The 21331-nt window shown below is 35.2% G+C and overlaps 1 protein-coding gene and 1 pseudogene across 1 annotated transcript; one reads left to right on the top strand and one right to left on the bottom strand.

Annotated features, from left to right (window-relative positions):
- Positions 1 to 249: 249 nt before the first annotated feature.
- Positions 250 to 3575, top strand: LOC147920002 (uncharacterized). The gene is made up of 7 exons (XM_087502638.1): positions 250 to 668; positions 803 to 920; positions 1015 to 1103; positions 1185 to 1231; positions 1331 to 1422; positions 2528 to 2661; positions 2772 to 3575. Exons 1-7 carry the CDS (start codon positions 591 to 593, stop codon positions 3414 to 3416), a joined length of 1203 nt encoding a protein of 400 aa, XP_087358764.1. The 5' UTR covers positions 250 to 590; the 3' UTR covers positions 3417 to 3575.
- A 1219-nt stretch (positions 3576 to 4794) lies between these two features.
- Positions 4795 to 8112, bottom strand: LOC104766137 (linoleate 9S-lipoxygenase 5-like; annotated as a pseudogene).
- Between the last annotated feature and the right edge of the window lie 13219 nt (positions 8113 to 21331).

Raw genomic sequence — 21331 nt, 5'->3', positions numbered from 1 at the left:
TGAGACTTGAGAGAACTCAACTTGTGAAAAAGTAAGTACTCTTAATCAAATTCATGTCCGTTAATTTAAGGATACTAAAAAGGATGATTAAGTAACAAAATAAACAAAACATTCGAGTAATTACTGAAACATTAAGTTAAAAAAAACTTATAAAACGGAGCCAATTTAACGACGTTAGATGGCGTCACTGGTGGCGGGCCCAACGGCTTTTTTTGCTTTTAAAAACATGAAACGTCCGCAAAACGACATAGTAACAGCGTCATCATCAGACCAATAACTTCTCCAACATATGTAAGTTTATGTTTTCTGCAGAAGCCGTTTTCAGACACAACAACACACTCTCTCTGTTTCTCTCTAGAAAGAGAGAGAGAAATACAAAATCAAACTTTTTTTTCTTCTTCTTTTGGCTACAAGAAGAACCTTGCGGCGCACACACACACACACACAGAACACAAAATACAATCGTTGTTCAGCTTCTCTCTCTCTCTCTCTCTTCTTTCCCAAAAAAAAACCTGAACTCTCTCTCTCTCTCTTCTTTTTCTTTATCCTCTTCGTTCTTTCAAAAAACAGAGCAAAGAGATTGATCATCAATGGGGAAGAAAGACGAGAAAGTCGAAGCTGTTCTTCATTTGGTCAAGAAACAATCTCCTCCACTCACTTTCAAACAAGTACGTCTCTACTCAAATATTTCCAATAAACAAAACATATATGCATGTACGTACTTGTTCACAAACAAACAAACAAAAAGCTTCGAACGTTTCATAACAAGCAAAAGCTTCGAGCTTTTTTTTTTTTTTTACAGGAGAAGTTCTGTAACAGAGAGTGTGTTGAGAGATTCTTGAAGGTTAAAGGAGATAATGTGAAAAAAGCAGCGAAACATCTAATCTCATGTCTTTCTTGGAGACAAAACTTCGATCTTGGTATGTTTTGTATTAATAATGTTTGATTTTTAAAAACACACACACACACACTTTTCTTAAGGCTTTTGTGTTTTTTTTTTAATATATGTTAAAGAGCGATTGGGAGCAGAGGAGTTCTCGACGGAGCTTGGAGACGGTGTAGCTTACATCGCCGGTCACGACGGAGAGTCTAGACCCGTTATTGTAATTTTTTTTTTCATAACCAATCTTGATTTCATCTATAAATGACATTAATGGTAAGTTAAATGAGGTTGATTTTTACAGGTTTTCCGGTTTAAGCATGATTATCAGAAGCTTCGTACCCCAAAACAGTAAGATTTAGATGATTTATTAGAAGAAGAAAAAAACTAATCCAGTTTTATTGATTGATACTCTTCACAACGTAATGATGATGATTTTTTGTGGGGAAGGTTTACGCGTTTGGTGGCGTTCACGATGGATACTGCGATCTCAAGCATGACCAGAAACGCTGAACATAGCGTTGTTCTTCTCTTCGATGCAAGTAAGTTTTTGGTAATGCTAACTGTTTGATATTACCGTTTTGTACTTCATACTAGGCATGACCACGGCTATCACGATTACGGTTTGAAAATTTGTTTAACCTTAACTATAACCGTTTATTAAACAGTTAAACAGTTACGGTTATTTGTTAAACAGTTATGGTTTAACATGCGGTTAACGAACAATTTTGATACGATTAATATAATGTAACCATATATTTATATTAAAATTATAATTTTTAATCGTTTTATATGGTTATGTCTGGTTACGATTTAGATACGGTTCGGTTACGGTTCGAATTGCGGATAGAGTTTAGTTTTGATCATGCCTACTTGATACTCTTGATTTTGTCCTTGATAATCTTCCAAATTTCTTTGTACTAATCTGTAATTTACTTGCCGTATTTTTGGGTTTTTAGTTTTTGTTTTTTGGATTGAGTACGTTCGTTTATGTCGGGGACCGGACACTTGGACATGTATGTATGTATGTATATGCATTAAGTTGATGTTCCGATTCGTCTGTCTTCCAATTCATGTGTCAACGTCAATGCTTTTGTAATTACGGCTAATCGCAAATTATCTTCCCTATAGTTACTTTCTATTTTTCTAAGCAAATTTTTCTTTTTCCAACAAAATAAAATTGAAAGTTTTTATTTTATTTATAGGATTATCTATTTGTAGCTGATAAATACTACTTACAATTTGAAAAAAAAAAAAAAACACTATTCTGACTATGCAAGTACGTGTTTTCTCATGTTTTGTTATACTTACTTTGGTACTTTATTATTTAATGATTGGCTCTTTTTTAAAAAAAAATTGTATAATAACTTAGTTTACAAAAACCCAACTATATTTTTCAATGGATAATTAATATTCTTTCGCATCACGCTTCTAAAGATTTATGCTTTTTATTTCTCTGTACAAAGTTTTTTTTTCTTTTTTTATCCACCTTTTCTGATTTTCATTCTTTTGAAGGAACAAAATTAAGTACAATAATTTCTCTGCATCTTTAAATTTTGTTCAAGTTCGATTAGACTATTAATTATTAAGTCCCACACTTAGCTGTACAAAATCGATTAATATTCTCTTTCCTTTATAAAAAAACAGGCTTTTTCAGATCATCCTCTGCATTTGCAAATTTGCTTTTGGCGACTCTAAAAATCATCGCAGATTATTACCCATGCCGACTTTACAAAGCCTTTATCATCGATCCTCCCTCTTTTTTCTCTTACATTTGGAAGGTAAAGTCTCTTAAATACTAATAAACTCATTTAAGTTTCAAATTAATAATTCTCTAATTGTGATTAGCAAGCAAATGGATAAGCTCTTGTTGTTCGTACTCGTTTGTCAGGGTGTTCGTCCTTTTGTGGAACTCTCAACGGTCACGATGATAGTGTCGTCGCTAGACTACGACGAATCGCTAGATATCAGCCACGTGTCATCACATCCTAGATCAGTATCCTTAAGGTTCGATGCATCGTCGATCAAATCAACGGCCACGGTTGTTGGTTCAGCTTCTTCAAGATTCGCCTTCACCGTATCTCACAACTCTTTGAAGCCGTGGTACCTTTCCTTCACCGACACGTCACCTTACAACGCCGCCGCTCAAGTTTCTCCTCTCAGCAGCGCACGGTTGCTTTCTTTCACGTCTCCGGCGGCGCGTGGTGGTGGTATCAAAGACGCGAAACCAGCCGCATGCAGGAAGAGTCTGTTTTCATCAACCCCGTTGCCGGAAAAGACGAAGACGGATTCGTACAGGAAAACTCCTCGTCCGTCGTTTTTCCAGTCTCCGGCGATGTTCTTTCGCCGGGAGAACAATGTTTCCGGAGGAGGAGGGGAGAAGACACGTGAAGTGTTCGTACCGTATCTGAAGTTTTACCGGAGACCGTACGACGAGACGGCGTATAGGTCTAAGCTGAGAGGCCCACGTGGGTTTGTGTCAGTCGTGTCTTCGCACAGAAGATGTCGTCACGTGTCTCTATCTCAACGGTTTTAATTTCGAAAGGACGAGATTATAAAGTGAACTGAGTATATAACATCCATGATTTGATCGATCTGTTACGAGTACTCTTTTTCTTGACTGTTAGCATTTAGCAATTTTGTTTCCCTGATATATTAACCATTGAGCTTATGAAAGCAATTTATTTCAATCTTATAGTTATAATGTAGTAGTTGATACTTCGGAAGGATCATTAACTTTGTGGAGATAAAACCAAAAAAACAAACTTTGTGGAGATCAAATTATACTCCCAAGGATCATTAACTTCATGTAAAAATCTCTCAACTTTAGAAAAAAATGCGCACGTGCAACGTTTGTCATGAATTCCAAGTCAATTGTTCGAATTAAGACAGCGTGGTCGTTACGTTGAACAATTTATAGAACATTTTTAAATACTACTCCTATGTTCTTTTGTGAAAATTAACTACAAAAACATGAGGACTTCAGGTTACGCTCTTAGCTATGAACAGTTTGCACAACTAGATCGATTAACGAAACGGATTAATATTGATCGAATGAATGAAATGCTTTACAAGTGGTTGTATTTTCTCTCGTTTACAATTGTGTGTCCTCGCTCTCATCCCTATCAGTATGTATATATTTTCTCGTCCTTGACTCCGTTGCAGCTTGCTAGGATCTCTCGCGAAGATCTCGCCTCACTCGGTTCAATCCTCGCAACCACCCCGCGATCTTCTCTGTCGTTAGACCCATAATGCATTGCTTCCAACCTATCCTTGCGTATGGGCCTTACTTAGCAAATATGCTTAACTCCTCTTGTTAGGCCTAAATCGTTGCGCCTTGATAAAGCGGAAACCCAATACCAACATATATTTTTTTTTGCAATGTCGTTCTGAAGTTAAATGTACCACTTTGCCATTAATCAACGACTGATCTTGATGTTTAGTGTAAACAGTTAACAGTTTATATTGACATAACTTGGTGAAAACGTGATTGATCATAGATAAATGTTGAGTTTACACCGCTTTTTAGCTTCTTTATTTAGGACTTCGGAGTGGTATGTGTTTAAAAACTGTGGTAAACTGAACATTGATAAAAAAATAAATAATTCTGTGTGATCCACTATAAACTTGATATACGTTTCCACAACTTTTTATATACTACAAGCACACAAAATATGTGAAGATCGATCGAGATCCATATTGTTAGAGAAAAATAGACTAAATAGTTATATAAACACTTAACAGCGGTGAGAAGTAAATAAAACCAAGGGGAAAAATTTATTGACTTTGAACGATCCAAAAAAATGGATAGTGACGTAGAACTGTAGAAGAGTTCATAATAGCAAGCAAAACCCAAAAAACTAATAATATTTAAGTTAAAAAAAGAGACATAATCACGAAATCCAGAAAAGCAACTCTAGATTGAGACACTGTTAGGGATCCCTTTCCCAGTAAGCCCACCTTCTCTTGTGTAATCCGTAGTATTTGGTTATAACAGAATGTACGGTATGTTAACCGGTCCAGTCCTGTTCTTGAACCTCTTGTCATTGTTTCTCCTTATGATATTGTTCTCTATCAGCTCCAGTTCTTTCCCAAACCGTTTAAATGCCTCTAAAGCCTCATCATCACCCGTCCAATTCGGTGATTCTCTCTGCCCTAAGTAGACCTCATCCGTTGATTGCAGAGACAAGGTCTCTATGATTGAGATCCCAAGAAGAGTCTGTAACTGCGGCGTGATCGTCTTCAAGAACGCTACGTCAGTGTCTTCTGCCAGCTCAGTGTACTCAACGGTACCTGGCTCTGGCATAAACCGGCGGCTAACCGTAGGCCTGTTAGGGAGAAACCCGGCGTAAGGATACTGTCCAAAATTGACTGCTGCGTGAAGAGCAGAAGCGATCCAAATGATGATCGTGCAGGATTCGATGAGGTTGTCCCGGGTTTGCATTGATGGCCACCATGATTCGTGTTGTTTGTCGCCGTGGCCTTTGGTTCGGAGCTCGGTCCACCATGACTGGATCTCTATATCGGTTTGGACGGTTTTGTCATCCTTGTAATAGAATGAGCAGTACTCTGTGACCCATGTTTTGATCGCTGACCAAATCTCTAAACCATCAACCGCATAAGGGTAATCCTCGATCAAAAGCTTAACACCATTGTCGCTATTTGATCTTCCACGGCAACTCCTCTGCGGAAACAGAGCAATGTATGGTTACGTGTCCCGCAAGACTCTAGGTTTACTTGAGACTCAAGAATTGTTTTACCTTTTGACGAGATCTTTGGGGAGAGCTTGATCGGTGAAAACCCAATTCTTGTAAATTGAAGAATACAGTTCCATGGCCTATCGACCCGGGAAGACCGTTATCTCCATAATCCCGTCTGAGTTTATGAGGACATGTCACGCCAATGCATTGATGTTCATCGTGTCACGGAAATGAGGATGTAGAAGCTTATAGATCGGATGGACCACACTGAGTAGCCTATTCGACGCTATTATAAACGGTTCAATCACCGCATGCGTCTGCAACCTGCAAAAACCATAAAAGAACCGGTTACTTCAACCGAAAATCAAATCTTTCTAGCTAGTCCACAATGTTGTCACCATTTATTTACAATGGCTTATAAGCCTTTGCAAGCTACCAAACCGATCCCTCTACTCCCGTCTCTGCTGGTGTAAAAACTTTGCTCACGGATCCAAGTGGTTCGCCTTGTGCATGTGGAAGACTCAGCTCTATGGCGAGAGGCTTCAGTGTTCCGTCATCTTGAAGCAACAAAAGGGTTCGAGTTGCGTAGGTTTTAGTATTTGTTGAGTTTATCCGCATCAGGAAAGGCATTATTGCATCGTGGTGATCCAATATGTATAGCTTATTCTGTTCCAAAGCCTTTACACAACAACACAAAACCAACTGCAGTTAGCTACAAATGGCTATAAATCTGTTACTTGTCAAACAAGAAAACTATATTATACTTACTTCTTGGACATTGAGGCCGTTCATGTACGCTTCTATGTGTTCTCACGTATCGAGCTATCTTGATTTCCATACTTTGCAGAGTCCAGAGTGCTCTTTGGTGGTAACTCCTGCATTTTTGTAAATCCAAATTATTTAGTAATCAAGCAAGATCAATCAATGAATTTCAATTATTCCAAAGAAGAAGTTGAATTATCAGATTTAAACCTGGAGACGACTAATCACAACTGGATTAAGACCAGCCAGCATTTCCCTGGCAAACTCTTCATCGGTTCTCCTAGCCGACCTACTCTCTGTAACATACAGTCAAAATCTATAAAAAGTTTAGGGTCTAATTTGACTATCTAATTGTTTATATCTTACCTTTGAGAATGTCAGGCAATGGAAACTTCAAGAACCGTTCTCCGTCATTACGAATGAGCTCTCTAAACATCTCCCATGGAATAATGTCACGAGCTTAGAAATAGTGTGACCATTGGCAAGCTTAATACTACCGTCATAAAGGTGAAAAACATCTCCAAAAGAGTCAAACTCGTTGATGGTCTTGTTGCAAACAGAGGCGATCTCAGGGACGAGCACTTGAGTCACCGCTTTGAGTGCGTAAACGAGGATGTCAGAGAACTTCACATGGCTAAACCGCTCATCCCGTGGCACGTATATGTTTAGGTTGAGCAAAGCCACCCTGCTCTCGGACTTAGGGTCTGATCAAACAATGACGTATATGTCAAGTAACCATTGAGTTTTGCAATGTACATATGATTTCAAAAGTTTGATTGACTAACCGGATTTATTGGGTTGACGACCGGTTTTTCCACGACGGGGATAAGGAAGCTCAGGTGAACCACCGAGAACCGGACGGACCGAGTTAGGACCTTTCTCCGGAGCACCTAAGTCGTTGTAATAAGCGTAGTCGTAAACTCTGCTAGTAATTTGGTTAAAATACTAAAGAAAATTTCACAAATTGAATATAAAAAAACCGTAATGTACTTCCAGTTCCAGGTCAATTTGAGTTTTATACTATGACTTGCCCACTTATCCCAATTCGTTTTAGCGTGTTACCTTGTTAGAGAAGAAAAACGCGGGTCGGAACGGTAACGGTGACTCGGGTAGATCCAAGAATTGCATATGAAATGTATCGGACCGCCTTCGCCTTCCGGGAAGCCACGGAGAGTAAGAGACTTGAGGTAGAATTGGCTATGGTGGTGGTTCTTGATCACAAACGCAGCCGGTGGTCCCATTGACTCGTCCCAATCAAACGTGACTCCAAACGTGGTTTCCTCAGCGGTTACTGACGTTTTTATTTTTGTTATCCAATTCTCCAGATGTGCTGCTTTCCCAAGTCTACCTCTGTTCTCATTGGCTGATACATAATACCCAAAATATTATTTTATTTAAAGTAAACACACAGAAACTTAGGTTTATAAGAACAATGAAACACTAGAAACTTAGGTTTATAGTGACTACTAATCTTAGTTTATTCTCAAATTTGATTGATTTAAGAAAAAACAGAGTAATAAAAGATGAAAACTTTAGTGATGAAATCGAAAAAAATGGGAGGATAACTTTAAGAGGTGGATCTGAATGCAAAATGTAAACGGGTCGGGTAAAAGAACGAATGAATACCCGGGTCGGGTTGGAGAGAGCTGATAAGGTGAAGAGAGACGCGACGACCAAGAAGTTCATGGATTCAATCAAGAAGAGAAGCCATGACGTCTTTGAAATCAAGAAGGTTCTCTTCATCACGACCACTTCACCTTCTATCTTCATCGTGAGGTTGAAGAAAAGGTGAAGAGAGAGACTTTAAGCTTAGGGGTATGGTATGAAGATAATAGAGAGAGATGGTGTGAGATTATAAGAATGTTCTTCTTTTTCGCATATTTCACAATGTTAATGTGATACGCTATTTATATTGAATCTTTAGACTGAACACCAAAGGGTTTTAGTTTTCTACAATAAATTATTCATCCAATTCCCGTAAAAGCATTTCCTCAAAACTACACCAAGTACAATGATTGACATTAATATCCACCTTGTTCATGAGACTAGTTTTTGTCTATATACGTCCATTTACTAGTTTTAGTCAAATGTATTTCAATTTGAATTAGCCTTTAGGATTTATTAATGAGACTATCTAGGTTCATTTACTAGTTTTAGTCAAATGTAATTATAGATGATCAAAACCAAGTAATGTAATTAAGATTATAAAGTTATTTTGGAGTATGTAATTTTTTGTTTCAATATATTAATATCTGGTCGGTTTACATGTTTTTCCCACTTAATTCAAATTTAATAAAAAACATAATACAAAAAATAAATTACAATAATCGTATGAATAAACCAGTCCGTATATATCGTACACACTAAATAATCGTCTGAGAATCGATTATGTCTATGTAAAAATGTTACAACTTAGAACATACATCATCTGGAATAACAAATAGTGTTGTTTTGACATTTTTTTCTTTTTGTGTCTTTGCTATGCAGGTTTTTAAATTTAATATTAATTTATCAATATTATCTAAACCTGTAAATAAAAAGAGAAAGTTATTTAGTTCTGTGTAAAATAAAATAAAAATGACATTCTTTATGAATGGTAGGAAATAATTTTTTGTTTTTTTTTTTGTTTTTGGAAAGTTGAATGTAGTCTTCTCATTAAGACACCGAGTTTTACAAGACAAATCGTTTATAAATTTTTAAACATAATTAAGTTTGTTTTGAATCAGCCTATACATGCATGAATATAGTTTTAGTCAAATGTATTTCAATTTCATTTATAATAGACGATCAAAACCAAGTAATGTAATTAAGATTATAAATTTATTTGGAGTATGTAATTTTTGGTTTCAATATATTAATATCTGGTCTGTTTACATGTTTTTCCCCCATAATTCAAATTTAATAAAAACAAAAATACTAAAAAATAAATTACAATAATCTTATGAATTAACCAGTCGTATATATCCTACACACTAAATAGCTAATGGTCCTGAGAATCGATTATGTCTATGTAAAAATGTTACAACTTAAAACATACATCATCTGGAATGACATGATCCGTACGGTGCAGGTGCTGCAAATTAAATATCTTTAGCAATTTCCTCTCTCAAGTACAGTCATTACTATCTTTGCATATTGCTTATCTTCTTCACATAGACTCCATAAAACGATGTGGTTCTAGTCTTCTATACCTACTTCATAAAACGATGTGGTTATATGTAAAACATATATATGTGGTACATTTTAACAAAATTCCCTATAATAAACTTTATCTTATTATCAACAACATACATATTGATGTGGGTTTGTGTCAGTCGTGTCTTCGCACAGAAGATGTCGTCACGTGTCTTTATCTCAACGTTCTAGATTATAAATTGAACTGAGAGTATATAAGGTCATGTGAAAGCTTTATTCATGTTTAGTAGATTGGATTGAAGTTTATATGTGTGTATATAATTTGTGGTCACCTGGTTCTTTGCTTAAAAAGTTCAAACATGGGCTGAGAGTGTGGAGATTGTTGGGGTTGGGGCTAGATTCGAGAGACGGATTGTGTCCAAGGAGAAGAATGCAAACCAGACACCTTGTTTTTGCAAATCCTGTTGATTCTTGTACACCTCTTAAGAACAAGGTTTTTTATTTATTTTACCCTTTTCTATTATGACCTATGACATTAGAATCAATGCGTTTAAGCTATTTGTGATGTTCAAAAAAGTAATGAGTTTAATCCTTGTTTAGCTGTCTGGAGTTGTTCTTATTGTGGAACGGGGGGCAACTGTAGGTTAACAGCAAACTGAATGTTTATTCTGTTAACTGTAGTTCAAAGCAATCCATCTTCTCTCGTTCTCCTCCACGATTTGCTTTCCAACTTTGCTTTTTTTTTTTTTTTTTGATCTCTGTTGTTAGGTGATTTTGTAAGATTAATTTTTATTTGTCCTTCTTTGTGATGTTCTGTGTTGTGTAGGGTGTAACCGAAGACTGTCGTTGGCCATGGAAGATAAACATATCACAAGGAGCCAATCGAGATGTTGTTAACTGGTGGATTCGAGGAGGTTGCTTGCAGATCAAACTTAGTGGCCATGGTTCCATTTTTTCTCTCTATTTCTTTTTGGTGGTTGGCGTGTAAGCATTTATCTTGACTTAAGTGTGGCTATCATGGCTATGTTGCAGGTTGTACATGACGATGAGGTAGTGAAGTTGTGATGTGTGCAGGAGGAGTATTTGAGCTACGATTTGCTAAACTAGGGTCTCAAAGAGGAAGCAAACGATGACCAAACCCTTGAAGACCTCTTCCTATAAAATTAAACTTGAGACTATCTGATCTCATTCTCTCTATCTCCTTCCGTCCTATTTCTTGTTTGCAAATTCTCATCTTTTTCTGTTTTTTGGCCATGGATTTTATTTAGGTGATATTATATTTCTATGGATGTTAATTTGATGAGATTCATGCCTTGAAGCCATTGAAAGTTGCCGCTGATCTCTTGGGCCTTGGCCAAGAAAGATGATTGACCTCCATTATATGATAGTTGCTACATTGAAAATTGTTCAATGTTTGTTTCTCTTACTCTGAATCAGAGAATGTTTTATTTTTCTTATGGATCATACAATGTTCCATCTGCTTTGTTTGACATGTCTCTTTCTAGTAGGTGCGTGTTGGCCTTCGAAGATACATACCACAAGGATCCAAGTGAAGAGGCCCTAGAAATTTCATGTCCGTGAATATAATTCCTTGTACTCAGAGCTGAAGTCAACAGTGCTCTTCTCCATCGAGACATGTATGTATGAAGCCAGAACTTAGGAGAGATTGTGTGTGCTTATGTTCACCACCTTCACCACCAAATTCTACTATAATAATTAACAAAATTATATTTTTTAATAAAGGATTCCAATTTAGCATATTTCAATGGATCCATACAATTTTAAAGTTTCTTAACAAGTTCTTATCTAACTTTTTCAAAATTTATAATAATTTAATTGTTTAAACAACTTTTGCTAATGACCATTGATGGAGATGCCCTAACATCATTGATGATTGGATCTGTTACGAATACTCTTTTTCTAGACTGTTAGCCCTTAGCAGTTTTGTAATTACCGTGATATTAACGAAATAATAAGCTTATGAAACCTAGTTATTTCAATATTATAATGTACTATTTACTCCATTTTAAAATATATGATGTTTTTGAGTAAAAAAAACACGCAGATTAAAAAAATTTAACAATCATAAATAAGACTGCATAATATAAAGTATTAAACTAATTTAAAAGTTGCATAAAACCTAGAAAATATCTTATATTATAAAATAAATAACTTCTTTAAAACATTCTATATTCTGAAACGAAGAAAGTAGTACATTTTATAGGTTAGGACATTGACGTTGATTCTGAAGAAGTATCATCAACTTTGTGCGGATCGAATTCTGCTCCCAAGGATCATTAACTTCATGTAGAATCTCAACTTGCATAACGAAAGAAAAAAAAAACCTGAAAAATGCGCATGTGCGACGCTTGTTAGGAATTCGAAGTCAATTGTTATAACCATCATGTATTCCTACAAATTTTTCTACAAAAAATTTGGTAGGAAAAAAATTCCTACCAAAACCATACCTAAGAAAATCGTAAGAAATTTCCTACGAAAATCCTACAAATAATTTGGACGAAGGAAAAATTTGTAGGAAAACAGGAAAGCATATAGAAAGAAAATATGTTGAATGAATTTGGTAGAAATTTTTCTTTCAAATTTCCTACAAAAATTTTGTTGAAGGAAAATTCGTATAAACCCAGAAAAAGTATGAAAGGAGATGACGTAGAATGAATTTGGTAGGAAAAATTCCTTCAATTTCCTACAAAACAAAAAATAATGATAAAATGTGGTAGAAAATTAAAAATTAAAATATATATAAAAGCTTTTTGGTAAAAATTTGGTAGGGAAAATTAGTAAAAACCCTAGATATAATAACAGTACTATGCAACCTCCATCTCGTTCCTTTGTCAACTTCTTCTTCTTTTTCCTCCTTCTTTTCCTCTTCTTCTTTTTCTCCTATGTTCTTCTTAGAAAACCCAATATTTTGATCAGCATTTTCTAATCGGAGCGACTTCAATCTTGTTGATAAGCAACTGATCTCTTTCTCTACCTCTTCGATCTCTATCGTCTTTACCATTGGAAAAAAAAACCAAGACATCACCAACAGTTGAATCGATCTATACATCACCAACAATCGATTTGCCGGATCCAACTTGAAGTTTTAGATTCCATCATTGACATACCTCAATATGTGACTCTGCCTAATCCGATCTATACTGGCGTAACTAATCTGGGAATCTCCATCGTCGAAGCCAACATTGTTCTAGATCTGAAGCTTTGGAGGGAGCGTTAAGTGTTTCAGTCAATCAGTGCTCACACCGGAGGAGCTGCTTCACGATGTCGTCTCAAACAAAACCTATTAATTTTCTATATTTAGTATTTAGTTTGTAAATAATTTTTTTATTAGGCTTGTAATTTAATTTAAAAATGAAATGTATTTCTAATTAAATTAATAATTTGGTTATATATATATTATTTAGATTAGTAATTAATGTTATTAATTTTTGATTAAATTCAAAATAAATATAAATTAATAGTTATAGAGAACACATTAATTAATTTTAGTTTTTTTATTAAGTTTGTAGGAAAATTGTAAGACACAGTTTGGTAGGAAAATAGTAAGAATAATTTTCCTACAAACACTACAAGAATACACGTTGATTTCAGACAGATTTTCTGACGGAAAAATCCGTAGGAAATTTTCTGACAGTTTTCCAATAGGTTTCCGACATATTCTGAGGAAATTCTGAGGAAAACACGTCTCTCAGAAAATCCTCGGAAATTTATTAATCCATGGGTAATTTTTTGGAAATTTCTGACGAAAACCTGGTCGTCGGAACATCCTCAAAAAATTTTCAAAACTCGCGACGGCTTTCCGGGGACCAGAAGACCGTTGATTTATTCTAACAAATATCCGACGGATTACTGAGAAATTTGCCATTATGATCTATTCATCCTTGCTTCACAAGCCGATCAAGTATGCTACATTAGATATCCATGGGCAACTTAAGCAAACGACTCTTGGATCACAGTGATGATAATAAATCCTAGAGGAAAGATTTTTGGAATTTTCGATGATAGTGAACATAAACCTATGTAGCAAAACTTATTGGGTACCATATGAGCGGTTGACCACTCTTTAGAAATTTATCATGTCGTTGATTTCACCAATTTTATAGATGACGAGGTTTATGATGATTCAGAGGAAGAGAGTGGAGAATTTAATTTGAGGATGCTTCTGATTCGAACAATTCTGAATATTCATCGGATGAAGAAGACGAGAATTAAATTGTATTAATTTTGTATTTATTCTTATGTATGTATTTATAAAAAATATGGAAATAAATTTTAACTCTTGAAGTTTTCATATAATAATTTCATAAATTTAAATTAGCATTTATATATATAATTTAGTATGTATCTGTATATTTATATATTAAAATAATATGGCCTCACAAATCCGTAAGAAAATTCAGAGGGCTGCCCGAGGGAAGATGAATGTGGTCAGATTAAGGAAAAAAAACTCGTTTTCTAGGAAAACCCTCAGAAATTTCCGACGAATTACCGAGGCTTAAACCGCGTCCTCTGAAAATCTGTTGGAAAATTCCTCAACGTCCTCTGAAGTTCATCAGAAATTTCCGACGACTTCCTAGGGATTTTTATTTACTTAAAGAATTTAGTAGTTTGGATACATCTAATGTGTTGTATAATATTATGATAAGCCATATTTGACAATAAATTAGATTGTAAAGCATCGTACCACAAAAAAACAACACTTGAAAGATTACTACATTATCTACACTTAAGTGTTTATAAGATGATATAAGAGATATAGTTAAAATTTAGTGTAAAGTTATTTTATTTATAAAAACTATGTGATTTTTTATCTATTATGATCCTAAATGTAATTCTGCTGACAATATGTCTTAGTCTAGTTTTAAACAACTCTTAAGATCAATCAATTTTTATAAAATTGTTATAAAAAATAAAATCTGTCTGAAATTTCTCGGAAATTTTCGACGGATTACCAAAGGGTTGTGATATTCCCGACGGAATTCCAAGGGATGTGGACTGTTCCGAGAAATTTCTGAAGTTTGTTTTTTCAGTTAAATAAATGATTGACTGGCCAATAAATATATATGCAATGATTATGCGACGGATTTCCGAGGGGACCAAAAATTTTCAGACGGATTTCAGAGGGATGGTGAATTTTCGACGGTTTTGCAAAGTGAAAAATAATATCCGCATATTATTTCATTCACGCGGCAAAACCATAATTATGTCCTAGGGATTTCCGACGGTTATGTCCCTCTGAAAGATTTATATTTATACATGGCCTAATAATTCCCAGCCGCAACTCCACTGCTGAAACCGTTCCTTGCCCCTCCGCCGGTGTTCTTCTCCTCCCCGCCGCTTGTTTCCTTGCCACCGGTCTTTCCTTCCCTTCGCTAGTCCCGCCACCGGTGGCCATCTCTTCCCTCCGCTGGTGATCTTTTCCTTCCCTCCGCTGGTGGTCTTCTCCTCTCCACGGCCGTCGGTCATCTGCTTCCCTTCCACCGCCGGTCATCTGCTTCCCTTTGCCAGTGGCCTCCTTCAACCGGTCACCATCTACAAACATCTGAAATCATGTAAGTCTCATATTTTATTATGATTTTGATTTGTGATTCTTAGTTTTGTTTATTAATATTTTGTTAGAATTAGGTTTTTGAATACATTTAATTAGATCTTGATTGGATTTATTATCTAATTAGGGTTTTGATATGGATTTAGATTTTAATTTTAGAAAGAATTTATTTGTGTAGAAATAATTTAAAAAGAATTTATTTTAGAATTAGGTTTTTAAAAACATTTTATTTATTTGTTGATTATTAATTTACAAGATTTTGATATAAGTTTAAAGATTTTGATTGGATTTAGTTTTGAAGTTGTTATATTTTGGGATTTAGAATTGTTTTGTAAATAAAAAAATACATTTTATTTGATTACTAATTTATTTAAATTGTGTAGGTTTTTCTTATAATTTTGATATTAGTTTAATGATATTGATTGGATTTAGTTTTGAAGTTGTTATATTTTGGGATTTAGTATAGTTTTGGAAATAAAAAAATACATTCTATTTGATTACTAATTCATTTAAATTTTGTAGATTTTTCTTATAATTTTGATATTAGTTTAAAGATTTTGATTGGATTTAGTTTTAAATTTGTTATATTTTGGTATTTAGAATAGTTTTCTAAATAAATAATAATATATTTAATTTGTATAGTAATTTATTTAAATTGTGTAGGTTTTTCTTATAATTTTGATATTAGTTTAAAGATTTTGATTGGATTCATGTTATTTATTTGTTGATTACTACTTTATTAAATTGTGTAGGTCTTATGGAGGAATTGAAGCAAGAAAACAATTTATCAAGATTATCAAGATTAAGGAACCTCAAGATTATGGACCCAAACAACACTCTCCCAACATCAAAGTTTCATTTCCTCCCAATTTCCTGGACAATTCCCTCCTCCTAATCCTAACTAATTTGTTTTTTTTTTCTAAACTATTTTAATTTTATGCTAATTGTTATTTAGTTGGATAATTATTTTGTATTGGGATGTCTATATTTTTTATTAGGATATTTTCAACTATATAGGATGTATATAGTTGGATAATTATTTATTTTCAGCTTTTTGATATATTTTTATTTTATTTATTATTGAAAAATTTATATTTATATTTATATTTTTTTATATTTTTATTTATAATTTCGTAATTTATATATAAGATCCCTCGAAAAGTCCTCGGAAACTCCGTTGTCGTCTGAAAGTCCTCGGAAATCTCTCGGAAATCTTATCTCTTGGAAATCCCTTGAAAACGTGAAGTCCTTGGAATTCTCTCGAAAGGCTTTTGTCCTTGGAATTCCGTCGGAAATCTGGACTCGCGAAAATTCGTTGGAAGGTAAGTCCCCTTGAAAATCTCTCGGTAATTTGGCATCCTTGGAAATCCCTTGAAAATAATAATTTCTAACAAGCGGTTTCCAAGGACTTTTTATTCTCGGTAAATCGTTGGAAAATGTTGTTTCTGAGGGATTACCGACTATTCTCTCCCTTGAAAATTGGCTGTTTTCTTGTAGTGAAATATTTTGATAAGAATGAAAATAGCAAAAATTCTCTTTCCATTTTCCTACGAAATTCTTACGAAATATTTTTTGTAAGAATTTCGTAGGAAATTTATTTCCTTCCGGTTTTCCAGTTATTTTCATAAGAAAACAGTAAAAAAGCATGTGTTTCCTACCATTTTCTTATAATATTCTAATTAAAATCAAGACAGCGTGGTCGTTACGTTGAAACAGTTGATAGAACATTCTTAAATATGTTCTTTTTGTGAATATTAACTACAAACATGTTATGAAACTTAAACTTGTATTATTCATCCAATAGAGTGTACATATATATACAAGTACACAAAACCCAAAACCTATTGACGGTGGGAATATATAGCAATGATGGGCCTTATGAACTTGGGCTTTTATGGGCCGGTTATGGAGATCCATCTTCAATGGTTTACAACACTCCTCCTTGGATGACATAACCGTGTAGATGCTAAGAGATCATCATAATACATTTGAGGATGCTGCCTCATTAAAAAATTACCATAAAACCCCAATGGGACAAAACCATGGTGAAGGAAAAAGAGTACAACACGGGTTACTCCCCATGTTCTGAACATCACTAAAGACCCTTGAGTCTACGCATCCCAATCTGATGCATGAGCTTCCTACATGTTGATGTTGGTAATGACTTGGTGAAAAGACCAGCTAAATTGTCGCAAGATTGGACTTGTACTACTTGAACTTCACCGGGTCTTTTGTAGTTCATGTGTGAAAAAGAACTTAGGCAAGATATGTTTCGTCCGATCTCCCTTGATGTACCCGTCCTTGAGCTGTGCGATGCAAGCTGTGTTGTCTTCATACAGGATGGTCGGTTCCTTGTCGTCGGCCATGCCACAATCTGATCTGATGTGTTGAGTCATGATCTCAACCAAACACACTCACGCCTGGCCTCATGCATAGCCAAAATTTCTGTATGATTAGATGAAGTGGCCGCAAAGGTCTGCTTTATTGAACGCCATGAAATTGCTGTATCACCGTGTGTAAACACATAGCCGGTTTGAGATTTAGCATTATGTGGATCCGATAGATAACCTGCATCAGCAAAACCAACTAAACCTTCTTTGTTATGGTTAGTATAGAATAGACCCAAATCCATCGTTCCTTGTAAGTAACGCAATATATGTTTGATACCGTTCCAGTGCCTTTGGGTCGGACATGAACTAAATCTTGATAGGAGGTTCACGGCAAAACAAATATCTCTTCGTAGTGTGGCTAGCCAAATTACATTAAAGCTCCTATGGCACTGAGATATGGTACTTCAGGACCAAGAACTTCTTCATCGTCCTTCTTTGGACCAAATGGATCATTGTCCAATCCGAGGCTTCTCAGAACCAATCTGGGCAATGGATGGGCCTGGTCTATATTAAATCTCTTGAGTACATTTTCAGTAGATGTCATTTGATGCACAAAGATTCCATCATTTATATACTCAAGCTGCAATCCCAAACAAAATTTAGTTTTACCTAGGTTTTTCATCTCAAATTCTTTCTTTAAATATTCAACTGTTTGGGTAATTTCCCAGAGGTTCCTAGGATGTTCATTATCATCCACGTATACTGCTATGATTACAAATCCTTTGTTTGCAAAGTTCTTTATAAAAATACATGGACTGATGGGATCATTCTTATAGTCTTCTTTGACTAGGTACTCACTCAATCTGTTGTACCACATACACCCACTTTGTTTCAGTCCCATAAAGGGATTTGTTCAGCCTTATGCAGTGATGTTCTCGAGAACCTTTCTTATCTTTGAGCTCAATACCCTCTGGTAATGCTCATATATATTTCCTTATCCAGTAGACCCATATAAATATGCGGTCACTACATCCATTAGCCGCAGATCAAGACTTTCTCTTATAGCCAGACTTATCAAAAATCTAAAAGTCGTTGCATCCACACATGGGAGTATGTCCTCCTCATAATCTATCCCCGGTCTTTGTGAGAATTCTTGTGCTACATGCCGTAACTTATATCTCACGATTCATTATTCTCATTTCTCTTCCTCACAAAGACCCATTTGTGTCATACTGGTTTTATATCAAATGGTGTCCTCATGATCAGACCAAACATATTTCTTTTCTTTAATGAATTCAACTCCACATTTATGGCTTCTTTCCATTTTAGCCAATCTGATCTTTGAGTGCACTCTAATATAGACGTGGGTACATGATCCTTATTTGATATAAGATCCGGAATTACTCCGTAATCTTATGAACAAACGGTGATCAAGAACTGATCAATAAGCGTTGGCGGAAGATGGATACGATGGTAAAGGTGGTGGTGTTGCTTTGATTGACTCTCTCAATCTGTGGGCTTGATTGACTCTCTCAATCGGTGGAGAAGTAGACTTGATTGAATCACACAAACAATCCTAATCCTTTAATCTCAAGAATCAAATGAATCTCTCAAATGAAACTTAAAGACAAACTTACTTAAACAAAGACACTCTTTGAATAAAACAAACTTGTATTTTCTTAGATGATTGAAAGGTGATTTACAATGAGAACAAAACTGAGCTTTTATAGGCTCATAGAAAACGGTCCTAAGAAGCTAAAATAAGTAAAGATTCGCAAAATTAATTGACAAAGTAGCCGTTGGAGATTTAATGAGAAAAACATCTAAATGAGGAAATAGCCGTTGTTTGTATCTTGATAGCTTGGGAAGGAAATGGTGCATCCTGGGAAGTCTCGTGTTCACTTGGAGGGTCTCTGAAACGCACTCAAACAGATCGATGGCCTTTCATGGATTGATCTTCATCGAAGTCACTCTCGGCGTCACTCTCGGCGTCACTTAAATATGCTTCATCATCGTCCCTCTCTTCCAGCCTCACTTATGGCTTCTTCCTCGTCGATGATATCTTCTTCAAATTCGAAATCATCTCTTCCAGCCTCACCTTCCGACTTCACTCTCCTTAGTAAAGTCTTCTTCATGTTCTTGTTCACCTTCAGGGTCTCCTTCAAGACTGGTTTGAGAGTCAGTCTCTTCACGGTTTTCTCCTTCATCAAACGCACTCTATATTGTTGTCTCGTCAGCCCAAGCCCCTTCATCACGTTCATACATTTCTCCTGTACTGATTTCAGATTCAGGACCTCCTCTCCAAGAGCTAGGGTCGTAATCTTCTTCTCCGTTCCATGAGTAGTGGTCTGGTTCGTCACCCAATCGATCGCAAAGGTGTTAAACTCGCTCCCTTCATCCTCTCCATCTCCATAGTCCATGGCTGCTGTAGCTTAGGGATTAAACCTCGTCAAAAGAAACAAAGAAGCGTTTCAGTCAACAAAATAAGGTAACAAAAATATGACAAATTTCCTTCTTTAGAAAAAAAATAATAATAAATAAATAGAAGAAATATTGTTATTTGGTTTTCTGATTACGAAAAAAAAAATTAAGGAAGTGAATTAGAATTTATAAAAAGACTTTTTTGTTTTTGTTTTTGTTTTTAATGAGTTTAATGAAAATAACACAAACAGAAAATAAATATAAACTTTTTAGGAGTTTTTTATATAAAACAAAATAAATAACAAAATGAAGAAAAGTATTTTTTTTTTTTTTGTGCAACTAAGAAAAGTATTTTTTTTTTCTCCTTTTTATGAAGGTAAGGAAGCGATTAAACAAGAAAAAAAAATCAAGACATAATTTTTTTTTTTTTGATGTTTTTTTTTTGGAAGCAAAATAGCAAACCAGAAAATTAAAAAAAATAAAAGTTGAAAAAATACAACCTGATGGATAGGAGTTTTTGAAGCTCTGATACAGATGATATAAGATCCGGAATCACTCCGCAATCTTATGAACAAACAGTGATCAAGAACTGATCAATAAGCGTTGGCGGAAGATGAATACGACGGTAAAGGTGGTGGTGTTGCTTTGATTGACTCTCTCAATCTGTGGGCTTGATTGACTCTCTCAATCGGTGGAGAAGTAGACTTGATTGAATCACACAAACAATCCTAATCCTTTAATCTCAAGAATCAAATGAATCTTTCAAATGAAACTTAAAGACAAACTTACTTAAACAAAGACACTCTTTGAATAAAACAAACTTGTATTTTCTTAGATGATTGAAAGGTGATTTACAATGAGAACGAAACTGAGCTTTTATAGGCTCATAGATAACGGTCCTAAGAAGCTAAAATAAGTAAAGAATCGCAAAATTAATTGACAAAGTAGCCGTTGGAGATTTAATGAGAAAAACATCTAAATGAGGAAATAGCCGTTGTTTGTATCTTGATAGCTTGGGAAGGAAATGGTGCATCCTGGGAAGTCTCGTGTTCACCTGGAGGGTCTCTGAAACGCACTCAAACAGATTGGGAAAGAACTGTTGCTGGTTGATCTCCTTAGGCTCCAAAGAAGGCAAATAAGGCAAGCTTGGTTCTTGTGTTTTGGTGCACCTTAGGGTGTTGTAGGGAGCTTCTAGAATATATCATATTCTCTTGGCCGCCACAGATACGTTTGATCTTTACCAAACACGTGAGACTCCAAATAAGGCAAGTCTAGAAACCATTGATTTAGAAATTGAATACTTTCTAAACCAAAATTGATTTTGGCTTGATTCCAACTCGAAGTGTTTCTCTGATGGGTCAAGAATGTAGAACAAGTCGTTTTGTAGCTTAACTCCTTTTGGTTGGGGTTATATGCTTCAAGAAAGGCATGTATGTCTTTGGTACGCTCGGGCTGGTTCTCTCCAGGTATCTTGGTCGTCTTATTGGTGTTCCCTCCCTGATAATTGGATGATAATGACTTGATGTCCCCATCA

Source organism: Camelina sativa, chromosome 19 (assembly GCF_030686135.1).
Source record: "Camelina sativa cultivar CO46 ecotype springtype chromosome 19, ASM3068613v1".
Taxonomy (NCBI): Eukaryota; Viridiplantae; Streptophyta; class Magnoliopsida; order Brassicales; family Brassicaceae; genus Camelina; species Camelina sativa.
This window is presented reverse-complemented; position numbering and strand designations above follow the sequence as displayed.

What these genes read in the sequence shown, in the direction of transcription:
- LOC147920002 (XM_087502638.1), top strand. Translation starts at nt 591, where the DNA reads ATGGGGAAGAAAGACGAGAAAGTCGAAGCTGTTCTTCATTTGGTCAAG. An exon ending in GAGAGTCTAGACCCGTTATT is followed by an intron (nt 1,104 to 1,184) that starts GTAATTTTTTTT and finishes TGATTTTTACAG; the next exon opens with GTTTTCCGGTTTAAGCATGA. An exon ending in AAGCTTCGTACCCCAAAACA is followed by an intron (nt 1,232 to 1,330) that starts GTAAGATTTAGA and finishes TTTGTGGGGAAG; the next exon opens with GTTTACGCGTTTGGTGGCGT.